The following is a 27,851-nucleotide window of genomic DNA, read 5'->3' as shown; positions in this document are numbered from 1 at the left end:
TCATGATGCCAACCTCCAAAATAATCACAGTAAATATTTTAAATTTTACCCACTCAGTCATACCACAATGGGGTATGACTAAGGTGGTACTGGTCTCTTTCCCAACTACATGTTTTTTCAACTTAACAATAATGCTGAAACAACTTTCCAAGACAGTTCTTAACACTGAGGTGAGTGAATTGAGCAAATCAACCCTTAAGAGTCTATTGCAAAAAGATCTGTGAAGCAATATTTATGGGATATAAACGTGAGCAAGACCTATCCCCGTACTGCAGGAACTTACAAAAAAGTCACTTGCTTCGATCACTAATTCAGCATAAAATAGTTCATCAGGGTCTTCTCTGTGAGAGGGACTGAAACGATGTTAGGGATACACTGGAAAATAAGACAGATGTGTCCCTCTCCTCACAGAGCTTAGGAACTAGCCAGGGCACCACGTGAAGGGGCAGATCATTACAAAACACGCTGTGCTGTGAGCTCCGAGACAGGATGCAGCACCAGGAGCCACGTCCGGGCACCAAGACAGGATGCAGCACGAGGAGCCACGTCCCGGCAGAGAGGCAAGGTCTCGACTGGACTTGCAGCAAAGCCGCAGAGGTCGTACAGGTGATGGGAGCAGGGAATTCACCGGAAATACGGATGGAAAGTGGGAGGTCTGAAGGTGGGCCCATTCGTTTAGACTCCGTTCTGTAGGTTGAATGTTTGGAGCAGGACGGTGAGACTTCCCTGGCTGCTGTGCTCGGCCACGGCCACGGCCACAGCCACAGCCACAGCCACGGAAGCAATGGGGGGAGGGGCAGTGGGCAGGAGGGAATGGGGAGTCTGCCCAAAGCCTAGAAATTGAAAAATGAACGAGCATTTGAGGAATCATGTAGCTGCTTGGAGGATCAAAAACCGGAGAAAAGAGCACAAGGGAGAGAAATGTCAAACATAGGAAAAGGTTAAAACTTTAGGCGGTAAACGTTCCGGCTGTAGAGGCTTCAGCCACCGATTCGGATGAGTATTGGATATTATCTCAGCTAATTTGCTGCTTCATTTCTCAAGGACAACGCAAAACGGGCTGCAACCTCTCTGCTTCCATTACCCTCAAGGTGAGGAAGAGTACTGGAGAAACCTGAGCAATTCCAACATTCCAGAAAAGCTGTTGGGGAGCTTTTTTCAAACATAGGGCATAAAAAAATCCACCTTTTATTTGGCTATGAAGAATATCTAAAATATTGGGAAAGAAGCCTTGAGCCAGGGAATTTTAACACGTCAGACAAAACATTTCATTTTTACCACAATATTTAAAGGATCATCTGGAAGGTAGATAAAACCCTTCAAACAATGTCTGGTAGCAAAAGAAAGCTAAAGACTCTACTGTTTGAAAGAAGGGAAGGCAAGAAGATTATCTAAGTTTGAAGAATAAACGCTAAAGAGACAAAGCGTATTATCTCTGTGTGAAATAAATAGCACTCAGCAAAGCATATTTTCATCTTATTTTACTGAACAATTCAGGGCAGGATTATTAAGTCTAACAAAAAGAATTGTTTATCATGACTGATTCGTCAGTACTAGTGAGAGGATAGATAATCTGCTGAATAGAACCAGACACTGCATGAGGATTTAAAAAAGAGTCAATTTGTTTCTGTAAGGAACAGGAACTACTCGCTTACCTTCTTCTACTTCTGTTCTCAGTCCCACCACATAGATTCAAGCCCATAAGGGGAACTGGGAAGAATGGCGGGGGAGGGGAGAACCTGTTTTGCTTCCTTTCGGAAGCCACTCCAAGTGAACCTGTTTGTCTCCCTCCACCGGTTCTGATGAAAGGTGGCCTTCCTAGCTGTCTCTCTGTTCTTCACATTTATGAACCTCCACTTCATGTGTTTTGAAACTCAGGAGCTTTCCATGGAAAACATACCTCCTGTTACCGTCAACTGTCCATTCAGATACAAGATAAAAGAATGCCATGGGCAGTTTACAACACAGATTCGCTTCTTGTCCCACTAATGCTTCCTTTTTTCATTTTCATATCTGAGAAATCTTCACTGTTCTCCTTTTTACTTTCTTGAAAGATACTTCTTCTGTATTTCTCTCTATATACATAGTACTACTCATAATTCTTCAAAAGAAAACAACTTTGGTTATTTTGGCCAATTAATAATAATAATAATATTTAGTACACACTAGGTGCTTATAGTTTGACGTGACATGACAAACACTTCCCAGAGAATGTGAATTTCAAAACTACCCTACATTGTAGGCATCATTACGATTCTCATTTTAAATATATGGTAACAAAGGTCATAGTGGAAGTAGAGTCAGTACTTGAACCCAGACATTTAATTTAGTTTCTGAACTGAAGAACCAAAGGCTCACTATGCACCAGAAGAGTACATGTACATCAGAGAGCCCATCATTGCTGCTACATGGCAAATCCAAACTACTAATTCTGGAACCCTTTCAATAACAATGTAATCTTGCATGCACAGTGTAAATCAGCCGTGTTTGCTTGTGCTTTCTCCATCTACATATAATTAGTCACCGCTGTCTTTAAATGCATTTGTTTTTCATGCTGAGACTGGGAATTTATATCCATCTCTCCTCTGCGAGGGCAATCTTTCCCAGTTGTAAATCCGATCATGACCTTCAGTTTCAACACCTCTAGTTCCATAGTGCCTCATGCAAACACAAGCTATTGCAACCTCTCCCTCTGCCCTCATCAACCCCATCATCATGTCTGTCCATGACCTGCAATCCCCACCCTCACCAGGCCACTCAAGGCTCCATGTGTTCACCACTTATATCCACTCCTCTGAGTCTTTGTGCAGGCTGTTCTTTCTGCTGGACTCCCTAAAACTCATATTCACCCCGAAGACCTCCATGAAGGTGATCTTCTGTGAAGCTTCTCCGACTTGGTCGCAAAGGTATAGTTTTCATCTTGTCATTCCCCACTCTGGACATCTCTGTGAGGAGTCAACACACCTTGTTGTGCCATTAGATTGTGAGCAGCCCCAGGGCAGGAGTTGCTTCTTAGTGTCTCATATAAGAGGACACCAATCCTTTTACCTCCCCAACCCAATTTCATTAATAAGCCGGCTATCCCTCCTCCAGGCTGAGCCACCCTGCACATTACATATAATGCGTGCCTGGTGGGGAGACTCATGAAGCCTTCCTCACTTTCCCTTATCTTTTGAATATGACCTTACAGGACTTGTCTGCTCATAAGTCAATTTAAGTAACTGTCAATCAAAATTAAAGTCACAAGCATTAGATGGCTTACACACTTCAAACTTTATCCAGTGCTATTTGGCATAATTTGCTTCCATGATATTCCCGATTATTCTCTTATTACCCTAGAGACTTCTTTTCTCCAGGTTTTTTGCTTTAATATGGTTTGGGTGGTGTGTGTGTGTGTGTGTTTATGTGTGTGTGTGTTTGAGTGTATACGTGTGCGTGTACAAATTAAAAACAAGATCCCATTTCTGTATTTGCATAACTACACTTAAGGGAGTACTGAGACTCCTCAGTTTTTATTACCCATTATTAGCAATTATATCAAACATAAGAAATTCCCCATAATAAATGACCAGTTATTAATTACTAATTGGAGCACTAAGGTATATACAAGGCTAGAAAAATAAATGTTCAGAGGTTTTTATAAGAGCACTGGAGTTATAGCAAATCTACTGCAAAATGTTTAGTCTGTTCTAAGTAAGAAGGATACACTTTATTTTTTTAACACAGGATACAGATATAATGAGGGCTGAGAAATAATTTCAGTGACAAGAAGAAGGGCCTAACTAAACCCAGACTAAGGTAAAAGGAACAATTCGTGTTGCAGTGCCCAAGATCTGATTTAGAAATGTCAGACTTCAACAGAATCCTAGACTCTTCTCTCCACTAATCCCATAAAGCCAGGAGGGGTCTGCCGTGCTTGAGGACATGCAGTGCTGAAGACAAATGCCTGGGAACGAAGCCCCTTACAGCCCACCCAATCCATTCCCACACAGATTTAAAGTGGTGAGAGGGAGCGATAGACTTAGCGGTCCTGAAGAGGAAATATGGTAACGAGAGAGCAATACACAGCATAATGTTGGAGAGGAGGGTCCAGCCACAGAAAATGAGGCTGCAGGGAGCAGGGCAGGTAAATCCAGGAGGACTGCAGTCTTGACTGATTTGAACTCCACCCAACACATGATTGCTCAAGCCTCTCAGCAGCAGCTACTAACGGTGCTTCTCCTTTATGCCCACCTTGCCCTATCAGCTCTGGCCTTTTTAACCATTTGCTGTTTGCTAGTGAAATCTCTGTCACACTCCTTATCTGGCAGCTGACCAACAGAAATCTGTAGCTGCGCCTCCACGAGTCCTGGAGGCCTAAAAAATTAAGTAGATTGATGGAAAGCTTGCAAGAAAGTGACAAGCTTGACATAAGTGACACATCTGATTCAGGGTGGAAAGAGATTAATCAATAAAAATCAGTGGAATTTTGTGCCTTCAGACTAAAGAAAACAATGTTTCTAGAGGATAGATATGCTATCATTTATAAAGGACGGCATCCGCAGAAATCATGTCTAAATACACAACTGTTACAGACACTTTAACTTTAACAAGGTGGATACTAGCTTCTTGGGTTGTTCTGCAGACCTTCTAGCAAATACTATAAAGCTAAGAGGGAAACATTATACAAAATGGAGCAGACTGAAAAACTGGTGGACTCCTTAGATTTGTCTGTCCTCAATCTTGAATTTCCCTTCTGAGAAAGCTGTGGACCCACTACGTTTGGGTTGCACATACAACTGGTTCTTGAAGCCATTAGAAATAAAACTACGTTGAAATCATTGCATTGTGGAATGGCACAGACACATATGTTATGCCCTTTGAGGCACCTTGCATGATCAAAATGACTAAAGGCAATTCTAACTAGAAAGGCAAAGTAAAAAAAAAAAAAAAAGGCCATTGGAAATCTTGCATAATTACAAATGGAAAACAATAATAAAATGCAAATATTCTGGTTAAAAAAATAAAGGATATAGTTGAAAAGGTAAAAATCCCAAAAGAAACTCCAGGACTTCTGAAAAACACCTTTTTGGAAGTCCAGGGAAAATATATGCAACAGATCTAAAGGGCCAGGTGCTTGAAATAAAACCCCTCATGGCTACACCCGCAAAGTCAAAGGGCCACAGTAGGATGAAGGTATGGCCAGAAAACAAAAGACCATTCAGCTAGGGAGAATGAGAAGGCCCAGAGGTGCAACTAAGTAACTAGGCCAAAAGAGTATTTGAAAAACATCTTGCAAAAGACTCCAAAATATATACTGAAAAGTTTCTAACTACATCAAAGAGAGAATGTGAGGGAGTGAAACTTCCAGCATCTGAAAACAGCACACATAACAACAGTGTTGCAGAGAATAAAAAGAGAATGACAAGGACACTGAAGGAATTTTTTGGCTCTATCTTTATGAAACAATGAGGGAACTTCCAAATTTTTCTATTGGAACAGATAGGCACCACGTGACTTTAAAGAAATGATGAGGACTTAACCAGGAAGTGGGCAAGATGATCTTGTCAGCGAAAGGGAACCTGTATTCAGGTTGCCCTGGAGACGCTATAAGCCAACTTGTTTGACAAAATGTGTGTCTGGTATTTGCAAATGGCTGCTACACTTCAGAACAAGTATCTGTGCTTTGGCACCATCCCAAAGGGGTACCCTAGATGTGGTAAGGCAGTTAAGGCCCCTGAGACTCAGTCCTGTCTCAAAAACTGAGAGCAGGTGCTGAGACGGCAGCTGGTACATAACCAGGTGCGAACTGGGGTGGGAACTGCAGCATGATCTCTGCAAAGAAAAGGAATGCCTAACTCACTCCTAGAATTTCCTGAGTAGATACATCTTGTGGCGAAGGAGAACAAGTGGACACAACTTATTTAGATATTCAATGCTTTTCTCTTCACTTCCTATTCACAGATACCCCAAAGTCATATTCCCTTCTCCAAAGTGGCTCCTTCCCATTCTCCCCACTCTTAAGAAACCAGTATCATTCTTAATTTCTCTTCCCTTCCCCACTCATCCAGTCAGTTGCTGGATCTTGTCAATTCTACCTTCTCAGTATCTCTCAAACATGTGCTACCTCTCCCCAGTGCCCTGTCCTAGTCCAGTGACAGTTCACTCCTTCCTATATTAGCAAAATAGCCTCCAGCCCAGCCTCCCTCCCTTCAGTGTTGCTCCCATACAAATCACTCTCTTCATGCAATCAATGTGACCTCTCTCTCCTTCCAAACCTGCCGATACCTTCTCAGTCCCTGGCAGTAAACCACTGAGTGTTTGGTCCCTGCTTGCCTCTCCACTTTTATCTGTTGTAGTTTACATTTCAGGATAATGGGCTCCCATTCTGGATACCCCACACCCCACACACTCTCTTTACTCTGGACCTTTGCACATGCTGTTCCTGATGCAGAGGACACATCCCACCCGGTTCCTGGGACCAACTCCTGTTCCTCCTTTGGTTGTCAGACGCCTCTTTCCCCTCCCCAAGTTGAACAATGAGGAATGACGATGGTCATCCTGTGGGCTCTAATAGCCCCCCTTGGGGCAGTTATCCCCATCAGAGCATTTGTCATACAGTGATATAATATCTACTTTTCTCCCCTACTAGTTTATAATAGAGACGTGGGCAGGAGCTATATCATCTCACTCGTCAGTTCCTAATGGGGTGCTGGGCAAGTGGTAACTGCTTAATATGTGTTTCCTAAGGGGGTGCCAGGCAAGTGGTAATTGCTTAATATATGTTTCTGGAAATACTCTTGAAGGTTCACACTGAATGAGAATATCCGATTCCTTAGGGAAGGTGAAAAGGGGACTCGATGGAACCACCATGTCCTGAGTACCTGTTATGTGTTAAGTACCCACAGAGGCCCCTGCATACATTACCTCATTCATTCTCAAGCCTGCCCATAAGGTGCATATTATTATAACCGCTCCATATATGAGTAAACTGAAGCTCAAAAAGATGAAGGGACTTTCCAAATGGCACAAGACTAGTTAGAAGGGCAGAACCAGAACTCAAAATTCTCTGTCAACAAATCCATCTTTGTACTTACTGCCATGAAGACAAACCAATAGGAATTTCTCTAAATAGAAATAGAAAACCGTTAACAGTGAAATCTCCCGTGAATTAATCCTGTAACTAAACTCACTATTTTACATATATTTATATAAATGATTTTTTTTTAATTTTGGCAAAATATATATAACATAAAATTTACCATCTTAACCATTTTTAAGTGTACACTTCAGTAATGTTAAGTCCGTCCATATCATTGTGCAACCGATCTCCAAAACTCTTCATCTTGCAAAACTGAAATTCTATACCCATTAAGCAACTCTCTATTCCCCCACCCCTCACTACCTGACAAATCACCATTCTACTTCCTGTTTCTATGAATTTGATGACTCTAGGTACCTCATATAAAAGGAACCTTGCAGTATTTGTACTTCTGTGACTGGCTTATTTCACTTAAAATAATATCAAGGTTCATCCATGTTGTAATGTGTTAAGAGTTTCCTTTCTTTTTAAGGCTGGATAATATTCCACTGTGTGTATGTACATTTTGTTTATCCATTCATCCCTCAGTGGAAGCCTGGGTTGTTTCCACCTTTGGGCTATTGTGAATAATGCTTCCATGAACATGGATGTACTAAACTCAATATATTCACAAATAACGTGCTAAAGATTCACAACAAAACCTTGCAAATGACACAACACCATCTGGGTGATGAATTAACAAACTAATGGGATCAATTACCAAGGTATCTCAGTAAGCTATGAATTATGAGGAAAACTGATAGCTACATTTCAATGAATGCCCCATGGGAAGAGCATAGTTAGGGGGAAAATCCCACTGTACTTATTTTTTAGAATAAAGTTAAGTAGAGGGCGCCTGGGTGGCTCAGTTGGTTAAGCTACTGCCTTCGGCTCAGGTCATGATCCTGGAGTCCCTGGATCGAGTCCCACATCAGGCTCCCTGCTTGGCAGGGAGTCTGCTTCTCCCTCTGACCCTAACCCCTCTCATGTGCTCTCTCTCATTCTCTCTCTCTCAAATAAATAAATAAAATCTTAAAAAAAAAAAGAATAAAGTTAAGTAGAGATAATTAAGCTATCTAGAGAAATAAATCTACATCTGAAAAATCTAAATCTGAAAAATACTTCAAGCTGTGTTTTACATATGATGAGCTATAAATCTGTTCCCACTCAGGAAAGTACTTTACACTTCCTGGAAGGTACTTCAGAAGAGGTTGTTCTGTTCCACTTAATTGTATCTGGAATTAGCAGCTTTCCAAGTACCCATTAGTTAATGCTGATGATTTTCAGTGAAAGTATCACTTCCCTCCCTTCACCCCTATGCTTTTTCTGTTTTATTGAGCCAAGTGTCCTAAATGCAGAGCACTTAGTGCCCACTATTGTTGGGATCATGGAGAGGGTAATGGGATATGACCTGCTTTCAACCGAAGCATCTGGGGCAGAGGGGTGGGGGGGAGGTGGTCAATGGAGAAACTGACATGGTAACCACTAGGAAGAATACAAGAAAAACATATCTTTAATTAAAAGGTAGCCACAAACAACATCGGGGGAGTGGAGAGGAGACATTGTTTCTCATTTTAGGAATGGGGCAAGGTTTCTTTAGCTGTCCCTTGAAGGATAAGTAATATATGGAGTGAAAGAGTATTTAAGGGAAGAAAAGGCACAAAGACACCAAATTCAGGAATATGGAAGATGCTTTGGGAATTAAAACTTAACCCAATTTGGCTGAAAGAAGAATACACAAAGGGAAAAGTTGGAATGTATGCAAGGACCAATCTTAGAAGGCTCTGAATAGCATTTTTAATAGGACTAAGGAGTAATTGAGTAGATGAGGGTTGCAAATTTGTAGGGTCCGGGAAGATAACAGAAATTCCTGAAGCCAGAAGGTAGAATAGGGAATAGCAGGGACTGTGAGAAACTCAGGAATGCATTAGTCACAAAAAGGCAGCTGAGACTCAGCCTAGCAAATGCTGCCTAGCAGAAAACTCAGGTCATATGGACAATCCCTCCAGACATTTATGAGTGTTTTCAATTTCCAGAAAACCTCTGGTCAAATGGGATGGGTCTCAGGCGCCACTAACCCGCACACCCTGGTGTGGATAGTGAGGCATCTCTGGGTCTAAAAACATCCCTTTCATCTGCATATATACACATCACATTGTTTTAGCAAGTCACCCTTATGTGCTAAGTGCTTTGTCTTCTTACACTCACCACAGTTTGTCCTTCGCTCTCTGTTTTAATTCATTTTTCTAATTCTGTCTTAATATCACTATGTACTTGATAGAGGTATAGTGAGGATTAAATGAAAGAATCCATGTAAGCCTTTCAAACCTTGCCCAGAGCTTCCAAGGAACAAACACTCAATAATCACTAGTTATTTATGTAAAAGATCATTAGCCAAAGCTCACTGTGCACACTCATGCACACCCATGCCTTCACTGTGTTTACATCTCCAACCCAGTTGGTCTCTTGAGCTCTGACTCAAAAACCCCCGTGCCTACTAGAGAGCTTCCTTGGATGTCTGGAACCAAACCTCTCCACCCCACTCCAGACCTTTTTCTCACCTCATACTCCCCCAGTCAGTAAATGATACCACTATCTACCCAGAACCCCAAGTAATTCCTGGTACCATTCTTGAATTCTCCTTCTACTTGATACCCAACACCCAGTCTATAATGAAATCCTATCATTTCTCAACTCTCCTGCTCTCTAATCTATTGTCTGAGCTAATTCCCAGAAACCTGGCATCTGAGAAGACTGCATGCCTCATCTGGAGATAATCAAGAATGAAGAAGGTCAGGCATCTCTTATCTGCACTTACAGCACCAGACAACTGGAAACACAGTCCTACTAGGTCCAGAAGAGAGTCCAAAAACTAGGGCATCAGGTATTATATTTCTTGGAAGATGATGGACTATGTTACTCAGATCAGACTTTCAGGTAAAAGCATCTAGATGATGAATAATTTTTTTAAAAAAAAATACATAGAGGTGAGAGATAATAGTACTTTATAATATAGGCTGATATACATAGATGAGACATTTGTTTTGAAAGTCTAGCCACTTAGATGTGAAGAATGAGAGAAAATAAGGTATAAAGGATGACTGAGGTTTTTGAGAATTGGGATTATTGACTCAAATGAGAGACTGGGAGCAGAACAGATTTGGTGATGGGAGGGACTGGATTTATGTTTTAGAAATATGGATACTTCCATTTCTAGTAAAATATCAGACTCCATTATTAGACATTTTCCATGGTTCCCTCAAACTGGCAGTAATCTCTGTCACCTCTCAACTCCCAAAACATTGTTCTATGCCACTTAACAAGTATATACATACTTCCCCTATTACATTATAAATGTCTTGAAAACAAAGACTTTCTTATTCATTTCTTCTTCTTTTCATAGCAAATAAATTTCTATTTAATAGATCTAGAAAGGGCTTACACAATTTCTAAATTACTATTATTGATATTCATCCAATATAGAGGTATCCAATCCAATACCTCAAAGGGTCATATGAGCAACAAATTTTAATACTATGCCCTTTGGTTCAAATCTGCTATTATCACTGAAAACAGAATAGTCAGACTGGTGTTAAGAATAAAAATTCAAAAACTATATAACTCAAAGAAATACAATGCCAGTAACTAGAAATTTTTCCCTCTTATTTAATGTTTATTCTTTCAGGAATCCATTTCTAGGATTTAAGTAAAAAAGAAGAAGTGGCATAATTTAACTGTTAAATAAATGTCCTTTATTTACATTTAAATGAGCAACTTTGTTTCTTATATGTAATAAAGAGATATTTTGAGAAATATGATGTCATAAGCCAATGGGAATGACATAATCGTCTCATTTGGGGACATAGTCTAACATTACCAAGCTCTGTCTCAAAGACAGTTGAACTCCTTGGCTGTTTCTCAGATGAAAAATGATATACTTCCAATTATAGATTCCAGTTTATAAAGAGAAATAAATGTACTCTATCCATTAGTGGAACGAATTAGGTGGATGATCTAAAACTTTCTGGAGGTTTCAGGAAGGAAACTATCCTATACTCAGGGACTACACACATGCTCCTTCATAAACTATTCTGGAAATACCAATTTTGGTAGCATACGGCATTTCATGTCACCTGCCAAGAAAGGGGACAAATATGTTCTTAAGAGCTGGTCTGCGAAATGAGAACGTTATGTTTCTTAAGTATTCTGCTAGTTAAAGGGCGCACGTAAATGCTCACAGAATTCATGCGCAGACTTCATTCTTGTTGGTCACAATCATCACCCCACTACAATCAGCAGGTATGACGCATGTAAGCTATTTACGGTGCTATTAAATGTGAATATTGCATACCATAGCTCCGGCCTTAGACAGCTTTTTGTATGAATCTTCAATGGAACAGGGGCCTTTCTCTCTGGGCAGATTGTGAAGAAGACTGTTTTTTAAAATGTGAGTTGTGGTTAAATAGCTGAAGTCAGGGAAAATTTTCTCACATTGAGATTTATTGGATTGTGAATAATCTCCCAAGGGAAGTGCCAGAAGCCCCCATCAGCGGAGTTATTTAATTAAAACTATGGTGGAGTAAGTAGAAGAGATGTTGCCTGGGGGAATAATTTCGCATTGATCCCTGAAGGACTGACTTGATAGTCTTAAAATTCTTAATGGTTTCAAAATCTTAAATGTCTTCACAAATTTTCTTAGAGGAAAGGAAAAGCCATCTTGCTTGCAACCTCCACTTCCTATAAAACCAAGCAAAACCCAAAACCAGCAACAAAAAGCATAGCTTAGAAACCAAGTCTTCTTTTACCAATGCTAAATAAAAGGGCACAGGATAGCATTAGCTCAAAGTGAAAGATGGAGGAGCCCCATGCCTCTGACCAGCTCAGAGCTTTACTTCACTTTTCCTCCTCTCTTCCCATACTTAATTTCCTTTTTGTTTGTTTTTAAACATCTAAAAATCCACCGTTTTGGGCGCCTGGGTGGCTCAGTTGGTTGGGCAACTGCCTTCGGCTCAGGTCATGATCCTGGAGTCCCGGGATCGAGTCCCGCATCTGGCTCCCTGCTCGGCAGAGAGTCTGCTTCTCCCTCTGACTCTCCCCCCTCTCATGTGCTCTCTCTCTCTCATTCTCTCTCTCAAATAAATAAATAAAATCTTTTAAAAAATAAATAAATAAAAATAAAAAAAATAATAAAAATCCACTGTTTTTATGCAAAAATATCATTTTACTCTCAGTCAGTAAATACTCTGATCTGCCAATGGACAAATTCCCGTAAGGTCTCTTTGAAGGTTCACTGACACCCACCCGCTAATCCTAGAGAAGTTTCAGAGCGAAAGTGCTGGAGAACAAGGTTTGATTTCTATAGCTTTCAACCTTTGATAAGAGGAATTAAAAAAAAAAAAATACAGATGCTGAGACAGTCCAGGGGAGGAGTCTCGACCAACCTGCGTGGGCTGAAGCATGTTCCAGTCCCTCAGACAGCTCTTACCCATGAAGCCGAAATCCCCACCCTGCACTAGCACCCACACCCCCACCAGCACCCACTCTCAAGAGGAAACGTTCCAGATACTGTGGTCGGCACCGCCTTGAGCGCTGGGGAGACAGCAGTGGTGGTAAAGAGGTGTGAGTTGTCCTGATCACTGAAAGTTAAAGAAAGGAAAAAGAAAGAAAGGAAAACCTGAGGACTATACACCTCTACCTACACTAATAAAATCTTCAGTGGGGTGCCTATATGGCTCAGTCGGTTCAGTGCTCTTGATTTTGGCTCAGGTCATGATCTCAGGGTCTTGAGACAGAGCCCCACATCAGGCGCTGAGCACGGAGCCTGCTTGACATTCAATCTCTCTCCCTCTGCCCTTCCTCTCCCCCCCTCCACTTGCGTGCTCTCTCTCTCTCTCTCAAAATAATAATAATAATCTTCAACAGCCACAGGGCAAAGTTCTTTGTAAACTTTAGCTTGTAGCTCATTCCCTTGAGGAAATTCAGCCAAATACCTGCCTCCACCCTAGGGTCATCTTAAAAATAAAAGTATCTACTCAAGGAAGGGTAGAGTTTGTATAAATAAACAAAACAGTTGCAAAGATCACAGCCAATTTCATCCCCTGCTCTGGATTGCCTGAGTACATTTTCGAATAAATCTAAAGGAAAAGTTTTCTTCTGGTTGTTGCTATGGTGGACACGTGCCCAATACTGGGCATAGAGGTACCTAGTGAAAGTGTAACCCTCTGTGCACTCAGATGGACAGAGGACGCTGCTCTCACAAAACCCAAATGTGGACCTGTGCTGGTTTGTTAAACTTAAGCAGCCATTACATTATGAAATTTAATTATGTATATCAATCCAGTATTGTCTTCTTTTTGAGGTTTGATTCCCCCACTACCCCAGACTGTTTTTTGTCTCTTTTTTTACTTTTGATTACAGAGCTGTTCCCCCAAAGCCTGAGAGTTGAATCTCATGGTGATAGTGCTCTCAAGCATGCTCTTCCCTGGCTTAGCAAATGGAAAGCAAGTCAATAAAAACAACCTTGGCATGGGTTCTGGTAACTATTCCACTTTCAGATTCCCATTAATTTCACCCTTGAGAAGTTCAGTGACCATAACCTTGCTTACACGAGTCTTAAAAAAAACGTTCCTTATCATCTGCTTCTCTATATTCTGTTTTATTTTATTAAGGAGGAAGAGTTCTAAGCCTTTAAAATGTTTCTGTTTCATCAGTTGACTATTTCTTATAGGTACTATTTAATATATTTTTTCTTTCTTAAATGAAAAACTGCTGAAATGTAACATTTCCAGAAACATTTTTTATTCTTGTGTGTGTGTGCGTGTGTGTGTGTGTGTATACAAGAAAACTTTCCTGACTTATTTCTGAGCTGGTAAGAATGGACCTTAAGAAAGAGTTTATGTCTTAATTCTTTAAAGAGTAGATTTGAAACTATTCTTTTTTATTTCTCCACCTCACTTAAAAACCAAACAACTTCAAAGTGATAGAGATGTATATGATGGGCAAAGCTGAAAGAACCCAGGGTCCACACAAGGACAAAACATGCTGGCATGCAGTGGTGACTCTTGTCACAGGAGGGCAAGAAAGCTTCTCCTCCCGTGGCCTTCTCAGCCCTGTCTGGCATCTCCTCTGACAGGCAAAAGCATCCTTCAGACCAAGCTTTCCCTGCATCATTTTGTACCTGTCACTCATAGAAAAGATAGTGCATTTCATACGTTTTCTTCCTGCCTTCTGAATTTGGGAGAGATAGGAGCTGAAATCAAAATGTGCAAATATCTTAGGATAGACTATAAAATATAATCACATCATGGATCTAGATTCCTATGCCTTTTGAAGCATTAAGTCAACACGTGGAGATAAACTAAGCCACGAACTGTGGACCAGAATAAACTGCATTAATTGTTGACCAGAGCCATTTGTGTTGGCTGAGTTTGAAAGGTCTGGCTGTTAGTGCTATTGCTATTTGTGGTAATGTTGGAGTCATTTTTAGAAAATGAAAATTTCCTTGCAAAGTAGTCAAAGCAGAGCCAAAGCTATCTTTTTTTCTAGATAATATTTAAAGCGATTCTGGGGCACCTGGATGGCTCAGTCGGTTGATCGTCTGACTTTTGGTTTCAGCTCAGGTCATGATCTCAGGGTCATGAGATCAAGCCCGCACCGGGTTCCGTGCTCAAAGGGAGTCTGCTGGAGGTTCTCTCTCTCCCTCTGACCCTCCCCCGACTCGTGCTCCCTCTCTCTCTCTTTCTCTCTGTGTCTGAAATAAATAAATAAAGCAATTATCCCTAAATGCTACTCCACCCATCTCCATGTCTAAATATTCTGACTTATCTCCTTCAAGGTTAACTTCAAATTCCCCCTTTGCCGGGAATCTACCCTGAATCTTCTAGTTGAAAGTAAATCCTGGGGCGCCTGGGTGGCTCAGTCGTTAAGCGTCTGCCTTCGGCTCAGGTCATGATCCCAGGGTCCTGGGATCGAGCCCCACATCGGGCTCCCTGCTCGGCGGGAGGCCTGCTTCTCTCTCTCCCACTTCCCCTGCTTGTGTTCCCTCTCTCACTGTGTCTCTCTCTGTCAAATAAATAAATAAAATCTTTAAAAAAAAAAAAAAAAAGTAAATTCTATATTCTTCAGAACTACAATAGCACTCACTCTTTAATTATAATTTGCAGTACACAGCTTTTCTCTCCCCTAGTACTCTGCATACCACTTAGAGCTGAGATCCACGTCTTTCTAGCTTCCAACCACAGACATTATCTTGAATATAGTAGGTTCTGAATAAAGACTTGAGTGAATAAGGATAAGTGGGTTCAGCTCCCAAAAATCAGCACACACTTTGACACAAGCCAGATCTGGGACACTTCCCCTTTTCCAGCTTTAAATAAAATTTAAATCCTGACATCACCCCAACATTAGAAAACAAACAAGTAGCCAGAGGAAAGCACATATTGATGACGATTCTGGGTTGCCTAGGACCCCAATCAGGACATAGGGCAGCATGGTCTTTAGAACCCCTCCCATTTTGGGATTTCTTGGGACTTCCATGAATTCTGGGGTCCCCAATATTAAAGGAACCTCTTTTCCTCTCTAGTGCCACTCACTGAAACATTTGGATGAGATTAACATTTAAATTGGTGAATTCTGAGTAAGCAGATTGCCTTCTATAATGTGAGTGGGACTCATCTAATCAGTTGAAGGTCTGAATAGAACAAAAAGCCTTGCTTCCCCAGACAAGAGGGAAATCTCCAGCAGACAGCCTTCTGACTTCATCTGCACCCTTGTCTTTGCTGGGACTCCAGCCTATGGGCCCACACTTGCCAGTCTCCATAATCAATGAGCTGATTCCTTGTAATAAATCTCTTTCTGTATACATATACGTCCTATTGGTCTGTTTCTCAGGAGAATCCTGAATATTACCAATACCAATTATATGATAGATATACTAATGTATACTTCTACCAGCAGTGGATAAGTGTTCCAATCCACAAAATATTACTTGTTTACTCTGACCTTAAACTCTTCCCCTCCTATAAGCTACAACTAATTTAATCTTGTAGGTGGTGAAAAAAATTGGTTTATGTGTCTCCCTCTGAAAAATGTTCAGTGGCTACCCCCGCTCTTCCCAAAGTGAAGTTCAGACTCCGTGAGGCACAGCAAGATCTGAGCCAACCAAACTGCCCAGGCTCTTTGTGACACTGGGCTGCCCCAGTGGGCTTCAACTTCTTTTTTTCAACTTAGAATCTACCACATAAAACCTTACTTGGGACCCCAGCACATCACGTGCTGAGCCCCTTGGCTGGTGCGGGCACCCCTGTTTCTTCCTATTGGGTTACCCCTCGTGGCGGCAAGGGGCCACAGAGCTCAGCGCGGGAACCACATCCTGCTGGAGCTCCATGCTCTCTCCCTGCGTGGATGTCACCCTTTCTTTGCACCCTCTCTACTCTCTCTCCTTCCCTCATCTGTCTCTCTATCTTGGGAAAAATCCTTCCATGTTGTCAACATCCAGCGTGACTTGATCCTTGAGCCTCCCCTCTCACTGTGCTGGAATCTAACTCCCCTCCATCTCATTTCTGGCACTTCACAAACATCGAAGGGTCTCACCCTGGTGCTGCGACTGGACAGCTCACAACCTCCAGGTGGGTAATGACCCTGAACCCTTCCATCAGCTGCACGATGGGAACACGTTACCTCCGCCATGTTGTTTCACAAACATTAGAGGAGAGGACATTTGGTTCATGCCCAGGAGGCACCTAGTGAAAGTTAGGTAGTAGAGTAGTGTGGGTGGGCCACCCATCTGGGGGGGACATTTCCATGAGTGTAACTACATTCACTTGAACGGACTAGTAAGGCCAGAGACATGGGCTGCAGTAATTTTCAGCAGGATCCACTTCCACCACAAACTCTGCCATGAAGTGGTTGCCTCTGGAAGGTTCCCGCCCAAGCCACCCCAGCTGCTTTTCCCTTGGAGCTGTAAAATAAATGCAGCCATTCTTACCATTAAGTTCTCCACATCAGTTACCAATTGAGAAAGGCTTCTGTGATGTTAATCATCTTTTAACATAAATTTGCATTAACAGCACCATTTATTCAGCATAAGACTGTCCCATTTGCTCTCCAGCTCTGAGCTGAAAGCCCCAGGTGGGGGGTGGGGCAGCAAGGATGTACAATGGTTGACTTCTCATTTGAGAGCCCCTGCAGCTCCATGTCCCCCAAGCTGTCCTTTTCCATTCCTCACTGCAATTTTATCCAATGGGGCACATACAAGATCTGAGAACTTGGCCAGATATTGGACCTCACCACACTTCAAGTTCTTGCCTATAAAATCAAGATTATGTCTACATCCAAGTGGGCAACGGGGTTAAATGAGAAGATACTGACCAAGTTCCTCATACATAGTCAGCTCTCAGCAAAGAGGAGAAATCAGTATATTTAGAGAGCATATGGTTCAGTTACTTTATCCTTTTGAAGTTCTTATAAACTTTTACACAAATTAGGATTTCTGGATTCCAACTCCAATCTTGTATTATTAAATAGATCATCAAATCTCCCTTTAGGCTACACATGCGTGCAATACTTATAGGTCCGGATACAATGTTAATAAAGCACACACAGAAAACTTCAAGTATATGTAAGGTTAACTTTGAAATATGGCTACTATATTTTTTAAATTCACTATCATTTTTAGTTTTTTTTTAAAAAAAGGAATTCCTCCAAGTCTCGAAAATGAGTGGAATACTCTCACTGGCCCATTACTGCAATCTGTTACTTAAAAATATAAATGATCAAAAACAATCAGGACAAAACACACTTAAGAATACCATCATGAAGAATTCATCTATGCGGAGAGACGGCACTCCTATCTTTGACCAGTAACTGACTGAAAATCCTACCACTGTATTTGAAAAAGCCCCAGAAGGCAAAGATCTCCCTTTGCCTAACTTCAAGAAAATAATAGGAGCAATAAATCTGGATGATAAAAGTAAGAAATATTGCCAAAATTGCTCATATATAATGCTAAAAATCCTACCTTGGTATGGCAATCACAACTCAGTTCCCAACAATTTAGCTCTATCCTCTATCCTAAACTTTCAGAAGAGGTCAAACTGCCTGTTGTTTGGGTTTTTTTTTTTTAATTAAAAATGTATATATTTGGGGTGCCTGGGTGGCTCAGTTGGTTAAGTGTCTGCCTTCGGCTCAGGTCATGATCTCAGGGTCCTGGGTTGGAGCCCCAGGTCAGGTTCCCTGATCAGCAGGAGGCCTGCTTGCAGGGAAACTGCTTCTCTCTCTGCCCCTCCCCTCACTCACTCTCTCTTTCTCTCTCTCTCACTTGAATAAATAAATAAAATCTTTTAAAAAAATGTATATACTTAAGGCATGCAATACAATCATTTGATATATATATATTGAAACAATTACTATAATCAAACTAATTTACATTTCTTCTCACATAGTTACCATTTTTCTTTTGTGGTGAGAGCACCTGAAATCTACCCCCTTAGGAAATGTCCAGGGTTTAATGCAGTTATTATTATTATTTTTTAAAGATTTTATTTATTTATTTGACAGAGAGAGACACAGCGAGAGAGGGAACACAAACAGGGGGAGTGGGAGAGGGAGAAGCAGGCCTCCCGCCAAGCAGGCAGCCCGATGTGGGGCTCAATCCCAGGAACCTGGGATCATGACCTGAACCAAAGGCAGACGCTTAACGACTGAGCCACCCAGGTGCCCCTAATGGAATATTATTAACTGCAGTCCTCATGCAGGGCATTAGATCTCTAGGTGAAGTCATCCCACATAACTGTAACTGTGTACCCTTTGACAACAGCTCCCCATTTCCCCACCTCCCTGTGCCCGGTGACCATTATTCTACCTATGTTTCATCGGTTTTTCTTTGGCAGGAATTGGAATTCTTGATCTGGGACCCAGGCTGCAAAAGCTCACCACACGAAGGGTGAAGGGTCCCATCTCGTTCTTGCCTTGGTTGCTCAGGCCAGGTGTCGAATAGCTCACTCTACTCGAAGGCCCTTGCCAATCCTCTCCTTCATCTGCATGGCTAATCAAAGTGGTCCATACACGAAAAACTTGCAGACAGCACTCAGCAGGTGACTGTACCCAACAGCGAATGAAGAGTTCAATGACAAAATGGACTCAATAATAAATATTTCATTAAAGAGATTTTGCTAATAGACACTTTGTAAGCCTCAGTCATATACACAAAACTATTTTTGAGCTTAGCTACATCTACAGAGAAAAAGAAAACTAACACATGGGAAATTTCCTTACCTTCTGACTATTTGCTATCCCTTAGCAATATTGTAAATTGTCCTTTTATAATATACATCCCTTGAAAAGAAAGCACTCTAGCACATGTCACATAATGTGTTCTGCTGAATGTCCATTTGGGATACAATTTTAGAGACTCCAGACAAGAAACACATGGTTCCAAACTATCTCCTTCCCTAGACTATTGCTGACATCTGAAAATTTCATCATTAGTCATCTTGTATCAAAAGTGTAGGGAATAATAATAGTGATAATAATAACACCCACCACTCCCTGACTGCCATAGGTCTTTAACCATATGATCCCTAAGCCATTCAACAAAGAGAATGGTATTATTAACTCAGTTTACTATTCAGAAGCCTGAGATACAGAGGGATTGAGCAGCTAACATAAGGTTTTGCAGAAAGTAAAGGCTAGAAAAACCATGTTTTTCCAATATACCATACCCAATCTATGTGGCTATTACTCGAAGGACTAACTCACTAAGCACCAAACCACAGTCCCTGGTAGGCATAGCAGAAAATATCTAGGAGATCATTTGATCCTTCTTGAAATGACACCTTGCAGTTTCTGAAGTGTCCTCTCTTAGGAACTTGGATGAAGCAAAAAATGGAGCCAGTGCATGAGCTCTGCCCAGAATCACTGATAAATCTAGATTTGGTTACAGAGAGGACTCTGAACACACAGAGGTTGAAGCCAGCACTGAGTGCTTAGCAGAAGGAAGCAGTACTCCATCACCAGGAGGAAGCTCAGACGGGGAGGTATCTGGTCCTGAACCCAAACGCTGCCAACATCAGTTTAGTCTAAGCTCTAGTCATTATTATTTTTTTAAGAGTTTATTTATTTGTGAGAGAGAGAGAGCACAAGGGCTGAGGAAGAAGCAGGCTCCCCACAGAGCAAGGAGCCCAAAATGGAACTCGATCCCAGGACCCCAGGATCATGACCTGAGCCGAAGGCAGACACTTAACCGACTGAGCCACCCAGGCATCCCTATGCTCTAGTCATTATTGAGACAATAGAAAACCTGGGCTTTTCTCCTACTACATTCAGATTTGTCAGATGCTTATTCTACTCACAAATGATAGCACATTAAGAAAAACGAAACTGATTCACAGAACTATTTCTTTAAAACAATAATATCATAAGATCTAGAAGTGAAATTGGAAAATACCACAAACACATGATAAAGCATTTTGTAGTTTCTACTGGGGCTTTAAGAATCAAATGTCGTAGATGGGTAAAAAGGTAAATAAAATGTCCACTCACCTGATGCAACTACCTGGATCACCTTTTCCCAATGTCCATGTGGGAAAGTATGAAGAAAGCAGGAGTAGAAGCCAACATCAGCCTCAGAGACGTTATGAAAGGACAGGGTCATATCATTAGACGCCATGGTGGAATTTAAAAAATAAACCCTATCAGTATAGGGTGGTCTTACACTCAAACCATAGGTAGGGCTGAAAATGGCTATGAGCTCTCTGTTTGTTGTATTGATCTTGAGCCATTCCATCTGAGTTAAGGTGTCCAGTGATGAATAGATACACTCTAGACTCATATTCTCAGCAAGTTTAACAGTTGTGTCCCAAAACATCTCTTCGCATAGAGCTGAAATACACAACATCACATTTATTCAGTTAGGCTTGATGATTGAAACACCATATAGATACCTTAAGCTTATTCTAAGCTTTATAAGACCTCGCAAGATAGCAAATTGAGATCATGCTAAAGGCTAACAGTTTCTACCTTAGTCTAAAAAGGTTTCTACTGCCGATAAGAGGTATTTGTAACTTGTAGATTTCCTAAACAAGTGAGAAATTATCTGAGCCAACTAAAGAGCATTATAAATTCTAAACACGTCACACTATAAGACCAAAAAAGAAGTAAATTTTTTAAATGAAGACATTATCTTTACCTCTGCATACATGAAGAATAGCCAAGAAGAAAGTAAGATAATCCATCTCTGGAAACCGTTTGGGAGGCTGGTCTATAAAAAAGACAATTTATATAATGTTACATGCAGAGGCCCAGCACAATGCACTGCTTCCTTCCTCTCAGATATTATCAGTAGTATCTTTTTCTGAAGTATGAACACAGGAAAAAGGTCTTAGCTTCAAAGTCAGGTTTGCTCTCGCACAAGGATGAGCAGATTTGAATCACTTCTCTCTCTCTCGGGGAAATAGCTTATTTTCAAGCTTTTATTTTCCACAAAGATTCATTCATTGAACAAATCAGCGAATGGCCAGATTCTGCTCTAGGCGATTAGGACACAACAGTAAATTAAAAAAAAAAAAAAAAAAAAAAAAGTCCTTGCCATCATGGAACCTACATTCTAGTGGGAGAATACAGAAACTGAAATAAAAAAGTAAAAAATGTAGTAAGTTATATGTGGTAAGTGCACAAGGAAAACACAAAGCAGGAAAGTGGGGATAGGATAGTATGGGTGGTAGTGTTTCTCTTTTAGCAGGAAGGTCCGGGAAGTCTTCACTGAGAACTTGACGTTGGAGCAGAGACTGAAGGGAGGAGGGGAGGGGCCTGGGGGGTCAGGGGTGGGTTTGGAGGCTCCACCAATGTGGACTGTGGTTGGGCATGGCCTTCCTTTTACTTCAACATTTGCATAGACCTCAGGCATTTGCTTTGGATTAGATGAAGGGACCACGGAAGGACCTCTAGTTACAAAAGCATCGAGGCTCAGGACATATACAAATCTACCATTATGGATGATTTCTTTAAACTTTTTATTTTGAAATAGTTACAGAGACATAGTAATTTGAAAAGACAGTACAGAGAGCACCCTTGTACTCTTCACCCAGTTTCCCCCAATGGTTACATCTTATATAATTATAGTGCAATATCAAAACGTGATTGATTTTTTAGGTTCATCATTGTTCCTTTCCCTCATGTAAAATAACAGTTCAGTTTCTTAAGAACTTGTTAGGAACATATTACCATGTCGGTATAAAAATACATTATTGCCTCTATAGTGAGAGGAATTACATGAATGCATTTGGCCCCTGATGAGAGGGTCAAAATAAAAGGTAGGTAAAAACTGGAAGGGGGGAACAGGAATCACTAAAGACAATGTTGCCTAAGGTCAACTCTGAACCTGGTTTCAATCCCAAAGTTTATCAGTAGGTGTCTACTGTTCAACATCAGTATTTAACCGGGGAACTTTTTCAGGAAGCAAGAAATCAACAGTATGAAATTAGAATGTATACATATGGTACTCTATAGTGCCACCTTATGTTTACACAGCATTCTATTTTCCACACCTATGATATTATTTGTACCTGTAACAGCTGTATGATACAGTTAGATGAGGTATCTCTGTTTTGCAAGTAATTCAAAAAAACAATCTGTCCAAAATTTTAGTGAGCTGTGCCAGGTACCCTGCCTAGGACCTGGAGGTGCAAGACTTGGTCTCTCTCAAGGCGTAGTAATATATTGGGTCAGACAGATCACAGAGGCAGTTTATTATAACAAAACTGATAATTCTATAGAAATCAAATTTGAGCAAGTATTAGCATAGCCCAGAGAGGGAAAAATTCATTCTAATTGGAAAAGGTTTCATAGGAAAAAATGCACCAGATCCTGGGCTTTCCAACCTAAGACTTTCCAAGTACAGAAGGAAGAGAAGGAGATAAAGACATGACAACAGAGGAAATTTTAGGGAGATGGTGTGACTACGGTCTAGGGGGTGGGAAAGAGACAAAAACAATGTTGGGTCCAGATTGAAAGTATCTTAAATGACACCCATGGAGAAGCTCAAACCTGGCCATCAGCAGTCACAGCATCCTGCTTACATCTGAAACTCCAGCACCAAACACCGTCCCTGGACACATGCCTATGGCATAAATACACACAAGTCTGACAGCAACACGGAGCCACTAAATATTTTATGGAAGCAAGTGATGTGGACAGTTTTGCATTTTTGAAAGATAACCTGGATGCCTGTAGAGAATGGACTGAGGTGGTAAGGGGCATTGAGGATTTATATCTGAGTCAGAAAAATTAATTCCATCCATTAAATCTTAACTACAGGACTTCCTCTTGATAGGTACCAACAAAAAATAAAACTATAAAACCAGAGTTACACCCAGTCCCAAGAATTCCTGAAGCCCTCAAGAAAGTATCCTCCTAACTGGCCCTCCATGCACTGTGCCCTGCCTTAGAACTGTGTCCCTTCACACACACACACACACACACACACACACACACACACTACCTGGAGTGATCTTGTGATAGACACCATATGACCTATACAGTTCAAAATACTTAATATCTTTTATTATCAATAAAGTGAAAAGACAACCTAAAGAATGGGAGAAAATATCTGCACATCATACTTCTGATAAAGGTCTAGGATCCAGAATATGTAAAAAACTCTTACAACTCAACAACAAAAAGACAAATAACCCAATTTAAAAATGGGCAAAAAACTTGAATAGACATTTCTCCAAAAAAGATATACAAATGACCAACAAGTACATGAGAAGTTGCTCAACGTCATTAGTCATTAGAAAAAAATGCAAATTGAAACCACAAAGAGACCACTTCATGCTCACTAGGATGGTTATAATCAAAAATAAGGAAAATAACAGTGTTGACAAGGACGTAGTGAAGTTGAAACCCTTGAACACTGCCAGTAGGGATGTAAAATAGTGCAGCTACTGTGGAAAACAGTTTGGTTGTTCCTCAAAAAGTTAAACAGAATAACCATATGACCCAGCAATTCCAGTCGTGGGTTTATACCCCCAAAGAACTGAAAACAGACACTCAAACAAATACTTGTATACCAATGTTCATAGCAACTCTATTCACAAAAGTCAAAAGGTAGAAACAACCCAAATGTCCATCAACAGAAGAATGGATAAACAAATTGTGGTATATGCACACAATGTCATATTATGCAGTTATAAAAAGGAATGAAATACTGATTCAGGCTACAACATGAATGAACCTTGAAAACATGATAAGTGAAAGAAGGCAAACACAAAGGGTCACATATTGTAAGATTCCATTTATATGAAACACCCAGAATAAGTAAATCTATAGATTTGATTGGTTGTCAGGGGCTTAAGGGAGAGGAAACCAGGAGTGACTGCTTAAGGTACAGGGTTTTGTTTTGGGACAATGAAAATGTTTTAGAACTTGATAAAGATGGTACTTGCAGAACCACTGTGAATGTACGAAATGCCACTCAACTATACACTTTAATTTTATGTTGTCTGAATTTCACCTCAATAACAAAAATTACTGCTAGTGAATAGCAGGAGTCCAAATGCACCTCTGGTCTTTCCAACTGCACAAGCCACCCACCACATTTTGCTATTGGCCTTGCATTTATTGAGAGCACGTGGTCCCTCAACCACCCTGGTCTGCAAATGCACATTGAGCCTCACAGTACATGCTGAGAATGGAGTCCGGTCCCATGCCTATGCCAACAACTTAACAACAGCTAGAAATAGATAATGCAGAAGAACATAGTCCAGGTAGTCAGATAAATGATTCATGATGTAAAGAATCACTAAGTGCTTATTAAACACATGCCAAACATTGCATGCTTTATATTAATGTTTATATATTTATTAATGCATATATATATATATATATATATATATGTATGGTGTGTGTGTGGTCAGGGTTGGGTAGGTTGGTAGAGGTGCAGGTGGAGGTAAGAGGAACAAAGGGACACAGCAGATCTCTGCTACAGTGCACTGGCTGTGGATCTGACAAGCATTAGATGCAACATAGCATCCTCCACTCTCAGAGGCTCCAAAGACCTCAGTGAGCTTCCTCCCCTAGCGGCAAAGAATCGGGGGTATGGGAGGATTATGAGAAAAGGGGAATGAACTGATAATAGTGTGCGGTGACCCCTTCATTCCCAAGGCATCCAAAGCCAAGTTAGTGGAGAGATGAAGAAAGCAGACGTGCGCTTGCATTCTGCAGTGACTAAAATCGGGGGCCCTGGAGGCTATAGATCCAAACGGAAGGTACAGAAAGACATGCAGCCAAAGATAAAGTTCAGCTGTTACAACTTTGCTAAGGACGAACCCTATTCATCAGCATCTAACCAAAGACAAATAGAGACTGCATTTCTGTTGTGTAGGGAGCCATTTTTTGCATGATTTATGAAGGAATTTTGGCTTGAGGTTTTTTTCTAATAGAGCTGTCTGTATAAAAGAGCTCCATCCTCAAGGAAGTCATTAATCAAAATATTACTGGACTTCTCCGCTATCGAACAAGTCTCAGCTAACCACATAAGTATGAAATTCATCTCACGAGTTTGCCTCACACCACATGCTCCTGAGTGACCTGGGCTGGGTGACAGCCTTCAGACACGTAGTCCCCTTCTCTTAGGCTGTCCACACACACAGACATTCTCTCTCTCCTCAGCTTCCTTGCTTCTGCTATCTGTAACATGTTCTGCTTTCCCAGATGTCTGCTTTTTCTGGACATTGGGAGGATTCTAGTCTCTACTCAGTTACCCAAGTAGGTAACCTTCCGCGTGTCATGGGGAACCACCAGACGTGTATGCTGGAGAACTGCTCCTACTCTGCTACCATCCCACACTTGCTCAGACAACTGCTGACATGCCGAGGGCTGCAAAACGAAAAGCCTGTGCTAGACTTTGAGAAGAAGGGACTGAGGCTGGGAAGATCTGAGGCATTCCTCCTTTTTTTTTTTTTTTCCCCAGATGTGAGAGTTTGTATGCCTTTGGCTGGGATGTCCTTGTTGTTGTGAGGCTCCTACTTCCAGCAAGACTTCAACAGGAGTGTTTTAGCCTAGGTTTCTGCTCCTTGCCTCAAAGTGTCACCTCAAGAGAATGCTACCAATGAAGGACATGTGATTTCCCTCAGACCGCTAGCCGCTAGGCCCTTAGAACTTCGGCAAGTCACAGAGCTGCCCCAGGCGTTAGATTACCTTTGGGGGACCATCCATAAAGGACTCGCTTCCATTCAAAGCAGAGACTTCAGTCTTGCTTCAGTAGAGATCCTCCAGGACAGGGTTCTGCCAACTGTGGTCCATGGGCTGAATCCAGCCTACTGTCTGACCCCTTATAAATAGTCTGTTTGGACTCGGTCACGCTCACTTGCTTACACATTGTCCGTGGCTGTTTTTGTGCTCTGATGAATAGCTACAAAGAGACTACAAGGCCGACAAAGCCGACAATAGGAACTGTGTGATCCATGACAGAGAAAGGTCACCAGCCCCTGCACAGGGTAATAAAGACTTAGCTAGTGAGCATTTATTATTTAAGTTCATCCTTGCTTGGTCTTGCTTGAAGGAAGGAAGGTTAAGCCTGATAGTGTGGACACTAGTAAAATTAGCTCAATTTTCTTATTCTCAAGGACCATGCCATCAGACCGACTACAAATACAATTCTTCTAGAAAGGACCTAAACGACACCCTCTTGCTGAACTGTGCCCATCGGTGAACTTACAGGTTCACAGACATCAGCCATCAAGCCAATGACAGCTCTTTTCCTGCTGAACCTACTTGACACCATTTCATCGACAGTCTCCACTCCACTGCACAAGACTGACCTTAAAAGTGTGAACTCAGCCACATCCACTCTTTTTTTTCTAGAAGGTTACTAACCTTGAGATGTTCGTTCTGCTCACTCTCTCCTTTCCCGCCGTGTGTCTGGTTAGGGGCTTCCTGTTTGTCGTGGCCTCCTTACTTCACCCCTTCTCATCACTGGCAATCTTCCTGTTCTCCTCCCCTGGTTGGCAAGGCAGGAATGGCCAGGGCTTTTGTCCCAGAGCCGGGAGCTCTTGGGCTCTTCTCTCTTCCAGAGCTCCTCCAGGTGGGGGCTCAAGTAAAGCACTAATATTTCATTAAGCAGGGCTTTTTGGAGGATCAAAACCAGTCAAGGAGTGTACCTACTTCACCACGTAGCTACTCAGACTCATTCCACATTCACATTGAGTTCTGTTCCTTTCTTCCCCACCCCCTTAAAATTTTACCGTTGGAAACGATGTGCTTCTCATCCTCTGTTCTCTTAACTCAAAAGTACACACAAAAACTTTCAGTTGGTTACTTTGCCTTCTCTTCCCCATTTGTTTTCCTGCCAATCAAAGCACTTCATATTCGGAAGTCTCTGAAGTGCAGGCTGCTTCTTATCTCTGTCCAAATCTGAGTGTGTTTCCATCCCGCCTTCTAGATACTCTTTTTTTGTGTGTTTTAATCTCCCACTCTGACACAGAAAGCACACAAGTTGGCATTTGCCAAGAACTCTCCCTGCAAGTTTAGCAGCTTCTATGTCTTCAAAACACAACCGCTTCTAAGTTGTTCCAGAGGACCACAGAAGTAGTTTTATTCGTTCTTTGGATTCCTAGGTAATGGAGATGCCCAGTCGGTTAACCACCATGAGGGACTGTGGCTGAGGTGCAGTTGGGGCAGTTCACAGATATGCTGGGCAGAAAGGCCAGGGTCTGAGGAGGAGAAGGCAGTTCTGAAGGCCAGCCAGCCCGCACATTTCCCTATGCATCACATGTGCAGGGCTGGCCTCTTCTAC

The 27,851-nt window shown here is 41.5% G+C and overlaps 1 protein-coding gene across 2 annotated transcripts in view; it reads right to left on the bottom strand.

Moving 5' to 3' along the window:
- CD226 (CD226 molecule) overlaps positions 1-27,354 on the bottom strand; it is a 71,521-nt gene extending 44,167 nt beyond the window's left edge. Inside the window, exons 1-3 of one of the 2 annotated variants that reach the window (XM_036109122.2) lie at positions 26,933-27,354; positions 21,246-21,317; positions 20,600-20,938 (exon numbers count right to left, since the gene is read on the bottom strand). In XM_036109122.2, coding sequence (XP_035965015.1) covers positions 20,600-20,938; positions 21,246-21,291 — 385 coding nt within the window. In that variant the 5' untranslated portion in view covers positions 21,292-21,317; positions 26,933-27,354. Of the gene's footprint in view, positions 1-20,599; positions 20,939-21,245; positions 21,563-26,932 lie in introns of those variants that run through there. The other variant, XM_078060183.1, reaches the window with a different exon arrangement.
- Between the last annotated feature and the right edge of the window lie 497 nt (positions 27,355-27,851).

The sequence above is a fragment of the Halichoerus grypus genome, chromosome 13, assembly GCF_964656455.1.
Source record: "Halichoerus grypus chromosome 13, mHalGry1.hap1.1, whole genome shotgun sequence".
Lineage (NCBI taxonomy): Eukaryota > Metazoa > Chordata > Mammalia > Carnivora > Phocidae > Halichoerus > Halichoerus grypus.
This window is presented reverse-complemented; position numbering and strand designations above follow the sequence as displayed.